The sequence below is a fragment of the Cydia fagiglandana genome, chromosome 1, assembly GCF_963556715.1.
Source record: "Cydia fagiglandana chromosome 1, ilCydFagi1.1, whole genome shotgun sequence".
Lineage (NCBI taxonomy): Eukaryota > Metazoa > Arthropoda > Insecta > Lepidoptera > Tortricidae > Cydia > Cydia fagiglandana.
In genome coordinates this window covers 15,244,576-15,261,364 of record NC_085932.1, presented here as the reverse complement: position 1 = coordinate 15,261,364, position 16,789 = coordinate 15,244,576, and the positions used below count along the sequence as shown (strand labels likewise).

Genomic DNA, 16,789 nt, shown 5'->3' with positions numbered 1-16,789 from the left:
TTTTATAAGGTGTAGTAATATGCATTGCCTGATAATGTGTGCATTTGTATAAGTAGGTAGGTAATGAACTTACTAAATGAAAATTAACTTTGGTTATGCATTAGGATACCACTAAAAACATTGAAAGGGAACGTAGAAACACTGAGAAAAAAATAGCCATAGGTACATATGTATCTGACTGCTCACGTGACGGAATGTGAGTAGGTATCGTATCGTACCTTCGACCTGCTTGCCCGCAGCGGCCGCGGCGGCCGAGCCGAGCACGGAACCGAGCGGCGCGGCCGCGAATGCGCTGCCAAACTGCGCCGCGTACGCAGAGCTCAGTGGCTCCGCTGTAGACCCTGTGGACATTAGACTCTTTATTAATACACGTTGTTCACAATATAATGTAAAATTGATGATATATTAACTTCGGACTAATTTAAGTAAGATCTAAATATGACGTCAATTTAAGAAAAGGTAAAGGGAATCATATTAGTACCAAGCCCCTCAAACGCGATTCTTTCGGAGTTTTTTAATATCCTATCTTATGTAGATACCCCACTACCCCTACCCTTCCCCTTCCCCCTTTGCCCTTCTCTTGACCAGTGCTTATCAGGAGCCCATATTACTTCGATGTCTGTCGCAGGCGTTTTTCTTAGAAACCGTTTGTCATAGAAAGTTCAAGATTAGAATAGGTGACGAACAGGCTCATATTACAATCTCTTTCACTCTTGCTATGAGCATGCACGTAGGTATTAACCCCGGTCATCCGTGTAGGTAGTTACTGTAGTGTGCGGATACCTAGTAATAAATCATTACTAAAGAATTGGGGTTCAAATTACAATTAACCAATATATCATCATGTACGTAAATCCGTGGCAACAAATGTATAACGCAAGACAAATAACACGACTCTAAGGTTATTAGTAACAACAACAACACACAAAACACCGCTTTATACGTAACGCTGGCGGCAAAAGGATAATTTCATGCATTAATTACTTCTGTAGATCAAAGATCTTCTGCCTACTCCACATTTATAAAGCAAGACTAATAACGTTTTATCAGTATCACACCTCTACCTAAGTCAAAGTTATTAAGTTTTATACAATTCTCAGTTACCTATATCTTAATGAACTCTATTATGTGGACATAAAAACTGACTTACACATTACGGAAAATATTTACAGGTATGTACGTATGCTCTTGGTTATGCTACTAGATAAGGAAATAATGTAAGCGAAGTTTTTAGCTTAATATGCTTTTTTAACTTTTAAGTACCACGGTACCTTTGATACAGTAACTCAATACTTATGTAGGTTTAAAAACTGCTCGTCCTTTCTCCTTTCCGAATGAAACAACAACCCTCTTGTAATATATTAGTAAGCTGATTAGTTAATAAATAGGTAGGTAGGTACAGCTAGCATAAAAAAGACGCTATGTGATGCTGATTGTACACTGAACCTACCTAAATACTAAATAGGTATTTAGCCTAATTCATTTGTTGAACGTGTAATCATATTGTTTTAATTTTTTCGTAAGAAATTGTTGCGACACATGCGACGTCACAGCTACACAAATATTTCTTGTATTTTTGTTATGAGAAGGCATGTCGCAAAGCAATAATTGAGTCTCTAAAACAGTGACATAAGTACACGTAGTAAGTACTTGGCATTTCATTATAAATGTAAATGTTGACTCGCTTGACACCATCCCACGACGGCACTGCGCTTAACCCAACATTGTACAAAAAATTAGTTAGCACTCTCATGCAAAACAATGAATGGTTAATCGACAAGAAACACGTTTCAACAACGCAATACTCATATTATTCAAAAATAACAATCTAAACACTAAAGCAACACTCTAGAAATAAAGATTTCAGGCATAAGCAAAATTATAAAACAGGCCAAGAGATTCTTCTTGTAAGAATAGATATGTAGTGTGTAGCCGTCTTTTTTGCGGTTTGCGAGAAATTCCAAGTAGACAACAGCATGTTATTATTAATTTATTATTGTTGGACACAGTACAATGAAATCAAGGCTACTGAGAGACAATCTGTCCAGTAAAGCAACGAAATCGCCAGAATGGCAAATGGCTGCCGAATCGTTACTACTCATAAAAGTTTAACTAAGTCCTGTATGCATCGCATGTACAGTCAAGAGTAAAAATATGGGTGCACACATCATACTCAAAAATATATCCCATAGCTCTTATGTCAGGGAATTAAGAACTATTATAGGACATATTTTTCAGTAAGTTATATGCACCCATATTTTTACACTTGACTGTACCTAATGGAAATGCAAATACATAGAGTTACTGTTAGTGCAACTTTCAAATTAGTAGCACCAAATAACGCAACATACGAACTAAAAATTTGCGCTGGTAACATGATCATAGGTAATCATTTCTGAAACATGTTTTATAAGTACCTAATAAGTAATTAGGAAAGTACGTATTCGATTATTAAGAGGAAATTGCACTAGCGCTTCTCCATACGAATATAACCCACATTTTCCTGTCTGAATATTAACATTATATACATTATTTTTACACAATTTTATGTTAATTAAACACGGACCCTTTGTTAGATTTTTTTTTCGTTTCATTAGGAGGAAAATGCGGACGTTTGTATAAAGAAGCCATCGTTCACTTTCCTCTTAATCAATTTCTATTAAATAATAAGGGTACTAATACCGTGTTACTCAGTTTCTACCAACGTTACAAAGTTACGTTCTTTTGCGATTTATACGTTGTCGAGATAAACAAGAAACAATCTCGTTTTTAAAATAAGTTTTTTTTTTCAAGTAGTGTAGCGTCAGGTCAGTATAGGTACAGTCAGCGTCAAAAATTATACTTAAAACTTTTCGCCTTATTATTACAAAGGAGTAAGGTGCAAAACTGCAAAATTTTAAACATGTCTTTAACGTCGACTGTACATTGAAGCAATGTCGTTTGATAGCGACCGTATTACGAGTGATTATAAAAACTACCTCTAATATAAAAATAAACATTTTTAAACAGAACCAGCTACCTCATTCCCTATGTACTTGTACGATGTAAATCAAACACTTGTCACACCAAACCTCATCAAACGAAACAAAGGTTAAAAAAACAGAATTGGCTATCGCCTGTTTTAAAGGTTTTAAAGCGTTTTTTTGAAGTGTTAAAACAGCCTGTTAAGCTAGACATATTTTGTATAGATATAAGTAGATTCTGCTGGTAAAAATACTGGTGGCTGAAATATCTTTGCAACTTTTGTAGTCATTTGGTATATGCTTAACGAAGGAGGAATAGCAGAATAGGCATAGATATTGATTTACTTTGTGCATGACTGCTATGCTATGATGATATACTTTTAGTATATAAATATCATCATCAAATATAATACATATCTATATAGGTACAGGTTGAAATTGTTATATCTGACCATACTGTCAGGGGTGGATATATTATTTAGGTAATACTGAGCAACTTTTACTATGGGGCCAACTGCGAAATCCATCAAATCATTTGATTTGATGGATTTCGATGGACATTTGTCCATGAGTATATCGAGTAAGTTTACCACAATAGGTATTTAGTCATATCTCGAACGTAACGGAATTCAATAAAAACACCGTGTATATCGGAACACATTCATATCTGTATAGTAACAAAGGTGTGTTACGATATATATTATTTGCCCACTTTCGCTATCACTATTTACATATATGATGCTGACTGAACCCTACGGTTTTAAACTGATGTATGTAAGTACCTACTAAAGACTTAGGACTCAGTATCTAATGCTACAAAAGTTGCAAGAATTGGATTCTTTCAATTTATAACCATTGAAATTTTTCGTCTATGATATTAGTGGGTAGTAGGACGATGAAACTTTCCTACATATCAGAAGTCACAGTCACTTCCGACACAGATTTCTACCTCTACACAAACATACGATTGATCCTGGTAACACAGCTGTACATTGATATTAAACCAAGCCATCCTCGGATCGGCGATTTAAATGAGACCTAATAAAAAATTTAACAGTAAATGTGCGCGTAAGGGATTTTTCCCGGCAATTTGCTCAAATGTAAAGGATTAAGTTAAAGCAGCCACTGTTCGTACTTGTAATTGCTTTCTGCTCAATTTTACCTTAAAATCCGTAGGAGTCAGATTAAATTCGTTCTTATAATGCTCCCTGCCCATCTAACTTTGAAATCAACCAAGAGAAGCAATTTATTTAATGTTAATTCAACATAAATGGAGGTCTCGATTCGAAGCGTGGCTATTTATTCTATTTATTCTAAGAGAGTTTATTAAACATATATATTTTTATAAAAATAACTTATTCGTCTCATTTAAAACGCCGAACCAAGAAATCAAAAACAGAGAGGCATTCCATATAAACAAGGCACACTTTCGAATTCATAAAAATTCGTTTTTACCTGTTATGTTAGTCTTCCCGAGAAGACCTGAAGTGTGAAAAATGTTCATCGTTAGTAACGTTTTTAATTTTTTCTCAATTTATAAAGTCCAACCTGAAATAGGAAAGTTTGCAGGACAAAAAGTACGCTTTTATGGTTTTTTTATGGTTGCCAACTTATGTAGGCTACGTCCCAATTAGGGATCTCACAGGGTTGGCAATTAGTGTGGAATTTATTACAGCTTAATAGCGCTGGTGGACGAGTTTCGGTGAATGGATGGTGAGGGTCCGCGTGAGGGTTGGCAGCCCTATTTATTACCCGGTTTCTACGTATCCTCGCTTTACCAATCCGATCCAATATACCTTTATTACCAACCATAAAGAGTTGAAACAGGATCAAAAGTAAGGACGTGTCTTGCTAACGATCATCAAAATCAGAAACCGTACCGCAATGCCTTTTTTGAAGTCCCTGACTTCTATGAAATATATTATATTTGTAAATCAATTTTCCTGATCGGGATTTGCTAAAGGTAATTTTAGACACTGACAAATTGAGAGTCAACTATACCTAAATTTTTAAAATACATATAAGTGATATGTGGTTTGACAGAAGACAAACTCAACTACAGCTTACTCAAATTAGACAGTCAGGAAAATACGTAAATACAAATTCTTTTATTATACTGCTTTGCCACTCAGCATCGGCAATCAAACCTGCCGATCGGCGAGGACCCTACGTCTGTACTTCTCATTCCTCAGTATGACATAACGTGTCTACGTATTTTACTAATGCGAGTCTACAGGCTGTTGTAAGTATAAAATAGAGTAACGGATCATGACGGTAATTAAATAAGGTAAAATAGCGGACTCACATAATTGTGGCGCCGCCGGCTGAGGCGCGGCAGCGGGGGCTATGGGCGCCGCCTGCGTCACCACGGGCTGCGTCATAGCTGCCAGAGCCGCCAGGTTCTGCACCGACACCGGCGCGAGCAGCCCGCCCAGCTGGTCGGCGGCCCCGCCACCCATGGACGTCACTCCGCCCACCCCGCTCACTGTCCCGCCGCTCAAGCCTGCGCCATTGAAAGCGATATCCTGATAGTTAACACCTAAACGGAGAAATAAGAACAAATTAAAAGGGATAGGGTTAAAATAAAACTTGGGAGCGGGAAAGGTGTAGAGTCAACGTAAATTAATAAACAAGAAAAACTTAGTTTACCTCTCTATATTTTCATTTAATTGAAGTCTCATTGAACGTAGCAATTTTACTGTACCTGTGCCTGTGTAAACAAGTACGAGTACCTGTCAATAATATATCAGTAAGTATATCACCTTTGAGTTTTGTATGAGCATTTATAGAGTAAACAATATGGGTACGAAAAAGGACACAAAATTTTAAAATTACGCCAGTCAATATGTAATGACATGACATGTCGTTGTTTGCGTGATCTCAACTCTGGTATACCTACAGTTACGCTTTCTTTGTATAAGTAGTCATATATTTATTGTCATAGTCAATCAACCGAAAATATATTCAGTTCAGGGACGTGAAATGAAACTCACTTAAATAAATAATAAACATAAATGATTAAGGCTCATTTGAGCGTCCTGCCCCAAATTGAGTCATCTGCGGAAACTGAAGTCACTGATATAATCAACTTTGTTTGTCATGTGGGATTAACCGTAATGCATGAACATGGCTAGGTTTCATTACGGCTTGGAAACAAACTAGGTACATAATTATGAATACCAAAAATATTGATTTATTCGTAGTTTTGACTAATCGTTTTTAGGGTTCCGTACCCAAAGGGTAAAACGGGACCCTATTACTAAGACTTCGCTGTCCGTCCGTCCGTCCGTCCGTCCGTCCGTCCGTCCGTCTGTCACCAGGCTGTATCTCACGAACCGTGATAGCTAGACAGTTGAAATTTTCACAGATTATGTATTTCTGTTGCCGCTATAACAACAAATACTAAAAACAGAATAAAATAAAGATTTAAATGGGGCTCCCATACAACAAACGTGATTTTTGACCAAAGTTATTTTTTTTTAATTAAAGTTACAAGACTATATGGTTGGATTTGGGGTTGAACAAAAGATATTAAAATTTTACAGAAACGGTTTTTTTTTCATCTCTCTAGCTCTAACCGTTTTCGAGATATATCGTTCTGAAGGTACGAATTTACGAAAAAACTTTGCTATTAACTCCATCAGGCGCTGATGACTTTTTGTATGGATATATTGAAATCCGACTCGCACTTGACCGTTTTACATAGATTAATTTTTTTTTTGTAATTTCGGGTTAGTAAGTTCGGGTCATGATTTATATGGTAATCATCATCATCATCATCATCATCATCATCATCATCATTTTCGCTTTCAGTCGCCCACTGCTGAGTATAGGCCTCTCTTCGTGTACGCCACTTATTATACATGCATTTATGTGTATGGTAATATTTAGTAAGTGACATGGCATAATGTATATTGACATAATCTGTCAAACTGTCAAATTTGTTTTTTTTTGTCAAATTTAGTGTAAAGTATTATATTTTGTCATAGTTTAGTACTAAATGTCAATGTTGGGTAATTTTTTGTAGACTGCATTTCTCATCTTAAGGGCCGGCAACGCACTTGCAGCCCCAGTGATCGCTGTGCTTATGTATTTTTGGGCGAGTTTTTGGGTTTCGTATGGGAATATTTGGTACAAAGGGACATGTTACAGTGTCCCAGTGTATATTGACATGATCTGTCAAACTGTCAAATTTGACAGTTTTTGTCAAATTTAGTGTAAGATCATATTTTGTCATGGTTAAGTTAAGTACAAAATAAAATTAATTAAATATTATTATTGAATAGAATAGAATAGAATAGGTAATTATATGGTAATCATCATCATCATCATTTTCGCTTTCAGTCGCCCACTGCTGACCTATAGGCCTCTCTTCGTGTACGCTACTTATATACATGCATTTATGTGTATGGTAATATTTAGTACAAAGTGACATGGCATAATGTATATTGACATCAATCAATCTTTGGGTAATATGGCTCCATCGATACTGTCGATGATTTCGCCAACGTCAAAGTGGATCCCACGTGGGATCGAATTAATATTATTTGTAATAAATAAACTTTAGCCAGTGTACGGTATAAAACTATCAAATTATGGCCTCTAGGGCTCTAGCCAGCCACGGTTAGAGGTAGAAATACCAAATGCTCGTAGAGCACGACGTTGTTCGGTATTAGGGTTATGAGCTCTTGTAAGGTGATAGCTGGACTTTACAAGGACCCTCGTGGGCTACCCGGCGTTGACGCCAGAATGGTGGTTAAACGCGTTTCATGATTAATTTTTCATTATCTGCACACTTCCACATTAATTTACTGCATAATACGCTATCAATATTACACTTTAAACAACATTAATGAGCAAAAACAAAGAAATGAATCACGAGGCGATGTTACCAATATGGCGGTCGACGAATAACCCACGTATATTGACATAATCTGTCAAACTGTTAAATTTGTTCGTTTTTGTCAAATTTAGTGTAAAGTATTATATTTTGTCATAGTTTAGTACTAAATGTCAATGTTGGGTAATTTTTTGTAGACTGCATTTCTCATCTTAAGGGCCGGCAACGCACTTGCAGCCCCAGTGATCGCTGTGCTTATATATTTTTGGGCGACTTTTTGGGTTTCGTATGGGAATATTTGGTACAAAGTGACATGTTATAGTGTCCCAGTGTATATTGACATGATCTGTCAAACTGTCAAATTTGACAGCTTTTTTGTCAAATTTAGTGTAAGATCATATTTTGTCATGGTTAAGTACAAAATAAAATTACTTAAGTATTATTGTTGACAGATACTGTCAAATGGGATGTTGTTTGACAGAATCTGTAAGAATCTTGAAAGTTGAAAGTTTTTTAATAAATATGGATCTTGCTTACGCAGCGTCTTATGTAGGCGAACATCGCGCGATCCCGAAGCGAAACGGCGGGACGCGGCGCGAGGCGGCTCAATCAATCCTTTGATGCCCATAGAAGTGTCCTATGTAAGCGATCTCGTTGTGACCGCGGTGCGGCGCGATTTGATGAATGCTGATGGTCCTCGTTATTATGCTCAAGGCATTAGTCTTAAATAGTAGGTACTTAAGATAAGGTGTTGTATAGTAATCAAAGTGAATGAGGTTCAGTCGGCACGCGTTGATGTCTTTTTAAATTTTGTTTGTTTCATAGGAGTTTCTTTAGGAAATTTTGTTTTTAGGGTTCCGTACCCAAAGGGTAAAACGGGATCCTATTACTAAGACTCCGCTGTCCGTCCGTCCGTCCGTCCGTCCGTCACCAGGCTGTATCTCACGAACCGTGATAGCTAGACAGCTGATATTTTCACAGTTGACGTATTTCTGTTGCCGCTATAACAACAAATACTAAAAACATAATAAAATAAAGATTTAAGTGGGGCTCCCATACAACAAACGTCATTTTTGACCGAAGTTAAGCAACGTCGGGTGGGGTCAGTACTTGGATGGGTGACCGTTTTTTTAGATAATGGTACGGAACCCTTCGTGTGCGAGTCCGACTCGCACTTGGCCGGTTTTTTAAGAAGGTTAGGGTAAAGTAAAACACTGAGCTTTTTTTTTAAATTAAGAATGGGCTTACTCATGGCCACAGACTAGCCGACCACTAGACTTCCGGGCCAATGGGATCCATAAGGGATTCCCCTTGGGTCATCAAAAAAAAATGGATCCCATTGGCCCGGGAGAAGCTCAGTGGGTATGTCCGACTTCCACGGACTAAATCCCCTGGGGTGTCCCGCCGCGCGCTTTGTTGGCGGGGTTTCAGGAACTCGATTGTAGTAGACCTCCGATACCTCGTCGGCGTTGCTCTTGCGAGCCCATCATTTGGGGCTGCTCTGTTCTAGCAGCTTACACGTTTAGCCCTAACCTAACCTTCAGGGTCCCAAACTTCAGTTACCATGTTAAACCATAACATTATGTTTAATAATTAATATTAAAGACGTTGCTGTATCAGCAATAATTTTTGTTTATCGCCAGCAACTAACCTTGAAGCAGCGTGGATCCTTGGCCCTGCAGCAACTGCTGCTGCAGCCCCACCGCCTGCAACTGCTGCAGCAGCTGCAGCTGGGTGGCGGGCGAGAGCGCCGCCTCCGACGCGAGGTACGCCGTCGGCGTCACCGGCGTCGTCAGCCCCCACAGGCTCGCCTGCATCGCCTGCAGCTTCTTCTGCTCTTTCTCTTTTTGCGTGTCGGCGAATTTCACAACCAGCGGGGCTGAACAACCCTCCATAGTCTGGCTGTGGTGCAGTGTCTGGAAATTGGGAAATATATTATCGTTACTTAGGATAAGTTAGCTGGTAGGTAGCTTTTAACTTCCAACATTTAAAAAATATAATCAATTCTGTAATTAAATAATGGTTGAAAAAACATATTTTTTTAGAAACTGGGCAAAAATCATTTGCTATACCTACGCGCCCGTTAATTATGGGACTTTAGATAACAATTTATTTTTTACATATACATATTTACAATCGCTTGTAAATGAAACTAGCAGAAATAATAATGTAAATCGCAAGAGAGGTTCAGAGATTGATATAGTGTCCTCATTTTCCTTGTTCCTAATCACCAGAAGTAGGTACTCAATCAAAATGTTAATCAAAATGGCCGTTACTCCCTAATAGATACCTATTACCCTACGCACATATTTGACGCGTTCAATAGACATGTGCGAGACATTATAGTAGGCACAGGAACGTTCTTAACTATACATTCCTAACTTTCCAGTAAAGTTTTAATTCCTTATGCCTTAATTCTTCATTTATATACCTTCAATACTTTATAGCCATCCGACAGATTTGACGCATTTAAACCTTACCTATGTGTCTATATGTATTTATACATATTTAGACATACTATACCTACATATTGCCACTTAGATATCAACATATATAGCGGCATTATTCGAAAACGTCAATCATAGGTGGGTAATACAGTCTAATTCCCAAGACGCCAGGAAGCATTTCTAATTGGGACCATTAATGGACCGAGTTATTAGAACGATCCAATCCGCTTAAAACTTCACCGGTGCTAACCAATCAAGAATTCGTAACAATTTAAAAACCTCAAGCATTTAACAGAACTTCGAGCTTTCAAAGTTTCTTATTCAATTGAAAGTGATCCAACTTAAAGAAGTCTTTGTGTGAAATCTCTATTGATTTTAACACGAACGATTAGATTTTATTAGTTCAAATTCTATTGGAAGTTTTTTTGGACAAGCTCGAAAGAAAGCTTAAGAAAGTGTTCATCATTCAATAAGTATCGATTTCCAAATGAAGGTAAAAGAGGTAGGTAGTTATTATACCTACGAGTTTGTTGAACAGATTGATTAGTGCTCGGACATGTTTGATCATGATCATAGGTGTGCTTACAATAAAATGACTACACTGAGAGAAAAATCATCACCAGGAATTAAAAAACAGTTCTGTACTGGGGGAAAAAATGAAGTTTTAGTAATAATTATGGACGTTTCACTATTTCTGTAAAGTTTATTTATTTCTACAAACAGCTAAGTAATCCCAAATATAATTTCAATAAACAGATAATAGAAATTGCAAGAACTAATAGAAATTACAAAAGTCAATTTGTTCCTATTAGTTAACTCTCCTTGTCCCCGGATTAAGTTTATTTTTGTAATTCTAAGTGTATTTTTGTTGTACTTTTCTCTCAGTGTAGTCGAACTCGAACCTACTCGAATGAAATAAGTGGATGTTTAGTGCATGTATCTATCGAGTTTTTGTTCGAACAACGTACTTAACTATTACACTCAGTATAGCTACCGCGTAAGCTAATACTAGAGGGTAAATGTAAGTACACTGGTGTTCAAAAGTGCATGGACATGATTCAACCGTAATATTAAGGCATTACGGTCGGTCGACATCTATCCATGTACTTTTGAACGCCACTGTACATCTAGGTATTTTTATCAGCTGTCACTTGGCACTCCCTATATTCGGCCGGCGCTTTGAAAGCCTTTTCCCACCGCTATAAATGTTCAGCAAGACGGCCGGCATGTTTATTTATTTAACACCCACAAATATTTTGCTACCCGATTTTACTGTAGTTAAATCCGACTTTCAAACATTTCCAGTTCTGCATATCGTTGCCAAAGAGGAATTTAAAATACAATACACATGTAAGCGTGGATGAGACGATCAGCAGCAGCAGCAGTTAGCAGTCTCAGTGCAATTTATTTAGTAGTAGTAGGCTAGCGTGGTATGGGCATGTAATGAGGAGAGATGAATGCCATATAGGCAAAATAATGTTAGGGATGAATGTTGATGAACGGAGAGCGGATGGATTGTGTAAAAGAGGATAAGAGAAAGAAAGGAGTGAGTGCTGAGGTGACGAAAGATAATGGAAGAGAAAAACATGTGCCGACCTCTCATAACGCGGGATAGGGCAGGGAGAAGAAGAAGTGCTAATTATTTAGTAGGTACTTTAGTTATAATAACATCAGAGACAAACGCCACTTTGCAGGTTAGCATGCACTGGGCCCAAGACAAAGCGGCTTGGAGAGCGCTGGTGTAAAGTGTCTACATTCGTCACGTCCCTCAGCCATGAGGATACGACGAGGAAGAAGTTTGGTTTACCTTAATGGCAGCGATGGCCGCCTGCTTAGAGACGAACGTGACGAACGCGCAGCCCTTGCTCTGACCCTGCGCGTCCCGCAGCACGGTGCATTCCTCGATGGCACCATGCCCGGCGAACAGCGCTCGCACGTCGTTCTCCGACAGCTTCTTATTGAGCATCCCCACGAACAGCTTGCGTTCTGTTGGCAAACATATCATACACTTAGATCCTTATTAATTATAGTTAATATAGTTATTACACTTAACATGTTTCCGGTATCATTAATAAGATAAGGCGAGGTCTGACCAGACAGAATTTATGTTATTTACGATTCTACTTTCCGTTTTTCTTATGATAGTACTGTTTATCAATGTCCTTAGTTTGGAATTTTAAATGTCTTCTGTAGTAATTCCGCGTAAAGGGTTTGATGTCAGTGCAAGTTCATAATTTTAGTACTCATATCTATTTGTAGAATAAAATTTATTTAGAAAAAAAGTTTCATGTTTCTAGTTTTTTATTGTATGTAAAAATCAGGTTACATTGCAGGTGGAATATACAAGTATATATTAGAAAAGTACAAATCGCTTTAGCCATACCTTGCTTTAATAAGTTGTAGGTAGGTACATCAACAAGAATGAGCAGCAAGATTTGCGAACAAACACTAGCTTTTTCTTATTTAACAAACCAAAAAACGAAACGGAACTCATAAGCCAGGAGAGGTATATTTGTTACCAGAAGGCAAGTATCTCCGTGAGTGTTTAAAACTTTGCCCCTCGTTGCTGATGTTGCACTGGGAATTCGCTCGAGGTTAGAAACTTTATATTTGTTTCTTGTTTACGTTTATATGTTGTTTCAACCTAATTCAACGACACGGGTTGAAATAATATCGTACAAACGGATTTTATCCAGAACCTTTGTCGAGGCGATCAGCATGTGAACACTTTTGAAATATGTATCAAGCAAGCTTCCAAGTGGCATGTAACATTTATGCAACGACCCTGCGGACACAACACTGAGTGCATTGTGCATTCGAGGCATCGATGTCAGAAATCCTTGCTTTACCCTGAAATATGTACCTACTCCTCGATCCGAAGCGCGAGGTTAAGTGCAAATTCTCAATTCTTCTGCATTATATAATGCGCTGTGCATGACAATTCCTTAGCTTTTAAACCCTCAAATATATAACATTAAGAATGTAGGTCATATGAAACAAAAACGTTAAAAAAACAAACGGTGAGATATATTCGGGGCGTCAATACATACGGCTCGAGTACACAATGCAGTGAGTTTTACGCGTAAAATTCAACATTCGGCGCTTTCAACCCCCGCGGGGGAAGTCCTGGCGAAATTGAAAAGGTACGAAGCGAAGGCCCGCCTGTTACAAATATTTCATGCCCGCAAAATCAGCACGCTCGTGGGGAGATTAGCATGAAAATGGCGCGAGAAAACGAGCCGTGTGGAGTGAAAAACTCACCAGGCGTTAGCAACAGAGCCACGTAATTCCGACTCTCTGCTTCGCACATTAGATGTATGTTTAAATTTGTGATCAACACGCGTGAACGTTTCTCGTGTGAGTATGAATATTGCGGAATCAATTTGCGAGCTACCTATTTAATAACACGTGATTAAATACAGTCCCTTTGTTACCGATTTGATTTTCGAAACGTAAAACGATTGTTTCGAGTGTGCAGGGGTTGATTTTCAATACGTGGTCTTCGAAAACAAATAAAGGTTTTCAAATTTTATATTCTATGTTATCTCTATGTTTTATGTTGATAAAATATTCATTAACTGTTGCGGGATCGTGTATACACACACTTGTTACCCTGTAAAATTACGGAATACCTTAGGAAAGCGGTACATACTTGCCGAAAGCCTCTCGCCAAGCGCTCCGATCCAATCGGAAAGGCGCGAGACGAGACGAATAAGATCGAGAACAGAAGGGATCACGAGCAGTAACTACACACTCGTTCTCGGTCTGTCTCGGGGTTTCTCGACGAGTGTGTACAGCCGGCATTATATCATGAGTATTTTATGACACAACATAGTGTAAATTACGGCAATATTTGTAACAATTACACAATGTAAATAGGTTTTTCTTCTGTCACGTAAACGTAAATCCCAGAGTCACGATGTTAAATTTCATTACAGTCAACCATTAAAAAGGCAGTAAAGAGCGTCAACTACTAATTAGAATATTCAATGTGAATCCCCACTTAGTCTGGAAGCGGTGATCAGTATAAATGCACAGCTAATTGTGTACTTAGCGCAAATACCGCTTTAAAATGCTAAAGGTTTAAGTGGCCCGTCGTCTTCGTAACGGCACCGTTCGTTAACCAATTTACATAACCTGGCAAGTGCTCGGTCTCTTGTAGCGACTACAATAATGAATTGCAGTGTAATGAGCGTTGAATGAAATGCGGCCTTGGCGTGGGGCGAGTCTCGTGCTCTTTTCAGGATTGAAGGATTTTTCCCGCGGAGTGCCACTTTAGTTTTCGTAATACGCAAATTAAACGGGAGACCGATTATGCAGCCTATTTAAATAAGATTTATGTTCATGTTCATGCTGGTTTTACTTACCATTTTGTTCGTACACGTAACCGAACTGGATATGTTTTTATCTCTAAATAATCGTAAGTTTCTGTTTGGGCCAATGGTTAACTGGTAGAGAATGCCTAATGGCATTCAGTTTGCCATTTCTACTTTCTTGTATTGTGCAATAAAGGCTATATTATAACTCTCCTTCTTGTTAAATTTGGATGTTTCAACAATCATTACGAATTTCCATAGTAATTAGATGCTTAATGCACTGGTGGGCATCTAATTGATTACATACCAATCTCGACCGAATTTTAATTAAAATTATTTTTTCGGTATAATATTATAGGTTGCAATAAAAATATATTCGGGATGAAATGTAGTTACTGATCAATTTTATACTAGTAGTCAACCAGCTATTTATTTATTTATTACACAAAACTGATCAACTCGAATACATGAAAGCTCGAATACTCGTAACTTCGGTTTAGCAGTGCAAGTTGACTGTAACGAAACTTATTATCCACTAGGGACCCGCCCGGACATCACACGGGTTAGCAAATTATACACCTAAACCTTCCTCAAGAATCACTCTATTGATAGGTGAAACAGACAGACGCGGCGGGACATGAGACTTCGTTTTATAAGGTGTAGTGATGATAGTTGTAATCGCCCCACGGAGGGTTATCAATTGGTACCTATTTTCTTAAAGAGTCTGGTATTGAATTTCCTAAAAAGTAGTTTGATAAACGCCAACCAGACTAGAACTAGGTGTTATTGATTATGTTTTTTCTCGTTTGAGTGCAAAAACATTCCGTCTAAATGGCGTGGCTTTTATCGTTGGTTAACAATCAACTATTGTTGAATACGTATTAAAACAATAATAAGTACATACATAATATTGTTTGTATGTAGCAAAACAAATAATATTCGATATGCTGCGGTCTCTTGATCTGGAACAATATAAGCGGCGTGACGTCAGACATCAGTATTCAGGCGAGCAACAATAAGTGACCGTCGTCTTTTCTTTACAAGGTGTCACTTTGATGCTGTCATACACATCAGACACAGTAAGGATACGTTCGTGACAAATAAAGTGTTATTGTTATTATTGAAGGTTAATCTTCATAGATGTTTGTTCTATAACGCTTTGAAGTAAGATCATGTAACACGTGACACTGCTATCTGTACCTTAAGTAACGAGTTTACCCCTCGTATCTGTTTTCATTACGCTAATTCTGCTTGCAAATTCAATGATCAATTTTAGCCGGCACGCGCTTGCTGCAGTGAACCGAATTCACATTTTATTTTTATTTACAAGTTTGTTTTTATTAATTTCAATTTTTGATCCCCAACCCGCATTGTGCCAGCGTGGAGACTATAGTCCAAACCCTCTCGTGTTTGAGAGGAGGCCTGTGCCCAGCAGTGGGACGAATATAGGCTAAATTATTATTCATTATTATCAATTTATGATATTAATGACTAAAAACAAAACACCGCGATTATACTAGATTACAAATCAGGAGTGCGATTCTGATTTTAAACGACAACAAAAAATTAAAATCAGAATGTTGCTCCTTGGTTGTAAAGATTTTCCGACCCTTGCTTGCTACGGGTTACGACGTAGCGTACCGTAAGTGTCGACTTAGGTACCTACATAAAAGTATTAAGAAAAAATCACAAGATCGAGTACAATTTTAGAATACGCAACTACAGACGCAGACGGTTTAGTTTAGCCCGCGGTTAACCTGACTTTAGCATAGGTATTTTCAGGTTTATAAATTTCGAAAGTATTAGCTTATTTCTTCGCTCGCTCTTTATACTTACTGTAAAGCTCATTATAATCCTAGACAATCGAAGTTTTCTTTCAGCTTTGATCCTTGTTTCAATGAATAAGAATATCTAGGAATAACAATGACAAATAGGATTCAAACGAATGTGAGAATAAAAAAGAATATTATTTTAGTAGACTAATCTTATTCGGAGGGGATCTTTGTAGCTGTAAGTTGGTTTTAGCATTAGGAATTGATACGTTCAATGCGGGAGTTCAAAAGACGGCACGCACAGTATGGTTAATTACGAGTTGCACTAATTGCCGCAGCGAAAATGTAAATCTTTTAAATCTAGGCTCAGTACTAACTCACAATGCCACTTATACCTAACAGTAATTACATTCCCAATTTCCACATTTATTACTTAGTAATAAGGTGAAAA

The 16,789-nt window shown here is 37.8% G+C and overlaps 2 protein-coding genes across 17 annotated transcripts in view; one reads left to right on the top strand and one right to left on the bottom strand.

Moving 5' to 3' along the window:
- Nucleotides 1–16,789, bottom strand: part of LOC134665706 (CUGBP Elav-like family member 1) — a 385,067-nt gene that overhangs the window by 5,360 nt on the left and 362,918 nt on the right. For 10 of the 16 annotated variants that reach the window (XM_063522669.1, XM_063522693.1, XM_063522715.1 and 7 more), the window contains 5 exons: nucleotides 12,058–12,236; nucleotides 9,455–9,719; nucleotides 5,269–5,502; nucleotides 4,419–4,445; nucleotides 219–341 (listed from right to left, as the gene is read on the bottom strand). In XM_063522669.1, coding sequence (XP_063378739.1) covers nucleotides 219–341; nucleotides 4,419–4,445; nucleotides 5,269–5,502; nucleotides 9,455–9,719; nucleotides 12,058–12,236 — 828 coding nt within the window. Of the gene's footprint in view, nucleotides 1–218; nucleotides 342–4,418; nucleotides 4,512–5,268; nucleotides 5,503–9,454; nucleotides 9,720–12,057; nucleotides 12,237–16,789 lie in introns of those variants that run through there. The other 6 variants (XM_063522678.1, XM_063522720.1, XM_063522733.1 and 3 more) reach the window with 3 other exon arrangements.
- The window catches only part of LOC134665897 (mesoderm induction early response protein 1), a 242,434-nt gene that overhangs the window by 51,517 nt on the left and 174,128 nt on the right, over nucleotides 1–16,789 (top strand). The window lies entirely within an intron of this gene.